Source organism: Opisthorchis viverrini, assembly GCF_000715545.1.
Source record: "Opisthorchis viverrini unplaced genomic scaffold opera_v5_58, whole genome shotgun sequence".
In the NCBI taxonomy this organism is placed as follows: Eukaryota; Metazoa; Platyhelminthes; class Trematoda; order Opisthorchiida; family Opisthorchiidae; genus Opisthorchis; species Opisthorchis viverrini.
Window position 1 is genome coordinate 1,254,266 of NW_008751716.1, and position 3,790 is coordinate 1,258,055.

The 3,790-nt window shown below is 45.6% G+C and overlaps 1 protein-coding gene across 1 annotated transcript in view; it reads right to left on the reverse strand.

The window, feature by feature from the left end:
* Window positions 1-3,390, reverse strand: part of T265_03932 (hypothetical protein) — a gene marked incomplete at both ends in the record, with an annotated part of 7,495 nt that extends 4,105 nt beyond the window's left edge. The window contains 4 exon segments of the mRNA XM_009168533.1: window positions 97-240; window positions 389-635; window positions 3,145-3,299; window positions 3,312-3,390. Of these exon segments, the coding sequence (XP_009166797.1) occupies window positions 97-240; window positions 389-635; window positions 3,145-3,299; window positions 3,312-3,390 (625 nt within the window).
* Between the last annotated feature and the right edge of the window lie 400 nt (window positions 3,391-3,790).

The following is a 3,790-nucleotide window of genomic DNA, read 5'->3' on the forward strand; positions in this document are numbered from 1 at the left end:
CAAATTTGGAAAAATCAGTTTTGAACATGTCTTCGTACCGCTTGAACCAGGAGTCAAAAGTGTGACCAGAAAGAGGTTCAAATATGAACTCCGTACTTGAGGCCGCGGCTGCATCAGTTGAGGAAACAGAAGACTCACCAGTACTGACTGCTGCTGTTTGGATATGCAGTTTCTGAGTCAGTGATTCAATGAGCTTCAGTTGTGCTTCTTCAAACTGTTTTTGTTGCTGCAGCAATAGTTCTTGGAGCTGTTCAAATCCGATTGACATCGTAGGTTCCCTTTCGCCAATTGTAGTAACTATATTTTCCTTCCTTTAGTTCTCGGTCTGAGCCTCCCAAGCTAGCGTTCACGTCAAAACAACCACCAAAGGTGCACAAGGTCTATTAACGCCCAAAACAAAATCGGCAACAGTTGTACAGCGCTTCGTATATATAGCGTAAGCGGCTATAACTTTCTGGAAGTTCTGACGCGTTCTGAAGCGCCATTGGCAACCGGCATCTGGCCAATACTGGGTCATGATTGGCTGTTGGGTCTAGATTGTTGACCAATCGGAGCTCGTCTTGATGCCGGACCGGCAAGCGTCCCGAATTTTGGGCCAACCTCGAGGGGATCAGGCTTCTCGGCCGTAGCAGCGCCTGAAGACGTGCGGTAAAGTGGGATAAGCGTGGATTCCTACCTAACACATGCGATTTATCCAGATATGTTACCATTTCACAAACAACACAGCAGCGGGAATTCCGCATTCAAACGTAGGACTTCTGGAATGAATCGGGACGGTCATTGGAACCAATGACGATGAACTGATCATGAAAGATGACCACTTGGTTTTGCTGAAAGTTGGTATTTATGAAGGTCTGCAAAAATGACAAGCGCAAACAAACGCAAAGGCGTTTGATTGAATGCTCTCTTATATTTGTTCAAGGCGCAGTCTTTTACGTAGTTCACTCGGTCTCAGACCGCGCACACCCATCTTCTATCGGTCGGCACAACTGTTGCATTAACTTCAATCATGACATCATCATTAACTTGACATAATTACGCAGGTGCGTGTCTTAGATCTTTCTCCACAGTGTAGCATTATCCACTGTAGTTGCTCGGATTAATCAGCTAACGGCTAGGACTTCGTCGTACCCCGCTACAGCATTCGTACAGGTTATTTTCAGCTGAGCGGAACGCACTAAAAGGACGTTTACGAAGAGCTCATGTAGTCCGTAGAGATGATAATTTAACTGAGCCATCACCAGTAGTAGAGGTGTCTGGTGGTTCTAGACTGTTCTGGACCCAATGTTAGGAAAATATTTGCGGTAGGAATCTTCTCTCTAGGACCAGCAACAAGTAATGTAAGTGGGAAAATAGAGTGAATAAATGAGAATAAAGGTTTAATCGAAAGGACAACTGTGTACGGTGAGTGTAAATGCATGAAAATCACTTGCGTGAGTAGTAGCCTTTCGCTAAAATGAATTTCGTGAAAGTTAGCGTGATTTTTCGCGAATAGTTTCCGACCGTATGCGCCGGCAATCAACTTTGTTGTTGCCCCTGTTCCTCAGTGAAATAAGTGGAAGAAACAGCTGATACAATGTGTGAGCGTATCATGCAAACGTTTTAAACAATGCACAATATTAGGCGATTCCCAATGCACAGCCGGATTCCACCAGAGTCTGTACCGCCAAAGGAACTCCAACAACTGACATCCATAATATGAAAAGAAGGTGAGCCTAGCTAATAGTCTGTATCCTATGCTCCAAATCGGTTTCTTTACTACAACTTCTGTTTTCTGAAGATAATGCTCTGCGCGTGTTTGAACTAGATGTTAGTAGCCCCTTGTGTGAGTTGGAGGATGGCGGTCACCACATCTATTACCTCTACAAACTCTATCAGATATCACTAGACAGAACACTGTGTCACCGATATTATCAAACGGTACCCACTCAGAATCCCAGGAGAAGATCCCCATTATTCTTAAATCCACCTCTCATTAGTCATTCGCTTCAGCTATGCATATTGGGCGCATTTAACATCCTGATGAGAATGATATTACGTTTGCCTGCAAATTATTCTATAGCAGGTGGTTGGTTCACCACCTTCGGCATCTACCTTCACTGGGTCATGATTATCCACCTCGAGAGATACAATAACTGGGCACTATGTCACAGTTCACACAGTTCACAGTTCCAAAAAGGATGTCCGGATTGTCTTATAAAACTTCACTGAATCAAGTAGTCCGGAAAAATCGGAACAAATCAAAAGTGGCTTCGTATTGTGGTGAGTTACGTGTCCCCCTAACACGCTCGTCCACACTCTCGCCTGGAGGATGGGAGCATGACACTGCGGTACTTTCGCGGCTTCGCCAAATTCAGTCGTATCAAGTAGAATACGATGCACCGTTTTCTTGCAACTGTAGCGCCTGATTCTATTTAGGTCAATTTAGTTCTTCGCTCAGCTCTTTTTGGAATTGACAAAGCTCTCGGATTTTGTTAACAGGCGCATATGGTCCACTTGTCATAATCTCAGTATTCGTCCGCACACGTTTGTTCTCCTACGCGTTGTCTGGGCCCACTAAACCTCACCTCAACAGCTTATATCCAGAACCTGAGTATCTGAGCTACCCGCGTGTTTTTCAAACTCACTCACATCCCAAAATGGTAAGCAGTGATGATTGACCAACGAACCAGTGATCACTTCGATGAGCTCGGCAAGTAAGTTGCAGACGGTCCATCGCCAATGGAGATGGCATCACCAGATCGCGGTGGGTTGGGTCAATCCCTAACCCCCCTTCAGTTACTATATTCTTCAAAACTGCCCGGTACATATTGCAATCAGTTGTAAATTGAAACACGCCATTCTACGAATCCCATTGATTCGTTTCGAATTCCACCGCTTCGTAGGCTGTATTACTCTCATTCAATTGGCGTGCTGAGAGTCTCCGTTCGTCTTAACACGCCATCTACGAATCCCATTGATTCGTTTCGAATTCCACCGCTTCGTAGGCTGTATTACTCTCATTCAATTGGCGTGCTGAGAGTCTCCGTTCGTCTTATGATTGGCCTGGCTACAGTTTGTCTTGCTTCCTTTATTTGAGGGCCTCACAACAGATTCCATTTTTGGTAGTCATGTCCTCCTCAAGTCAAATGGTCAGCCATGAACCTCCATAGCCTCGGAATCTGGTTTCTCGGGGTTATTTTGGCGTATTTGTTTTCTACAGTTTCGCGGAATCCCGGATTCACGGATTAATACATAAGATCGAGGCTTCTGCCCAAGTTTCCCGGGTCGGCTCTGTTCTTGTCGTTCAGCGGCTGTCGCTCACCAGAAACGCACAAGTAGAAAAAGGATGTGGCACTGCTCTTTATGTTTGCAGCGCGGAGCAGGGTGCATGCAAGCGCAGTGACTCATATAAATAAATGTCTAATGGTGCTTTGAACTGGGTTCAAAAAAGAGCGTGGACAACTGTCGGGGAAAGGTCATTTTACGAAGCTATTACCCGAAATGAGAAAACATTTTGCCTCATGAATGCGTGCGCTCTGAGCTTGATAATTTTCTTACCGTGTCCCCAGAGTGTGTTCAATGGGCCAACGGTGAAAACCCTGTTAGCCAAGCTTTGCTCAAACGGGGCATAAGTAAGAATTAGGTCCCCTCGGAGGCGCAGATACTCCAAGAGAAAGACGTCAATCATCGTGAGACGGGTATCGTAGTCCACGAGTTTCAGGCCGGCAACCATTTTCGTGGCGACTCGCTGGACATGCTCAATGGGGGTAACGTCTTTTGTGCCTCCTGAGTAGACAGATGGGTTGGC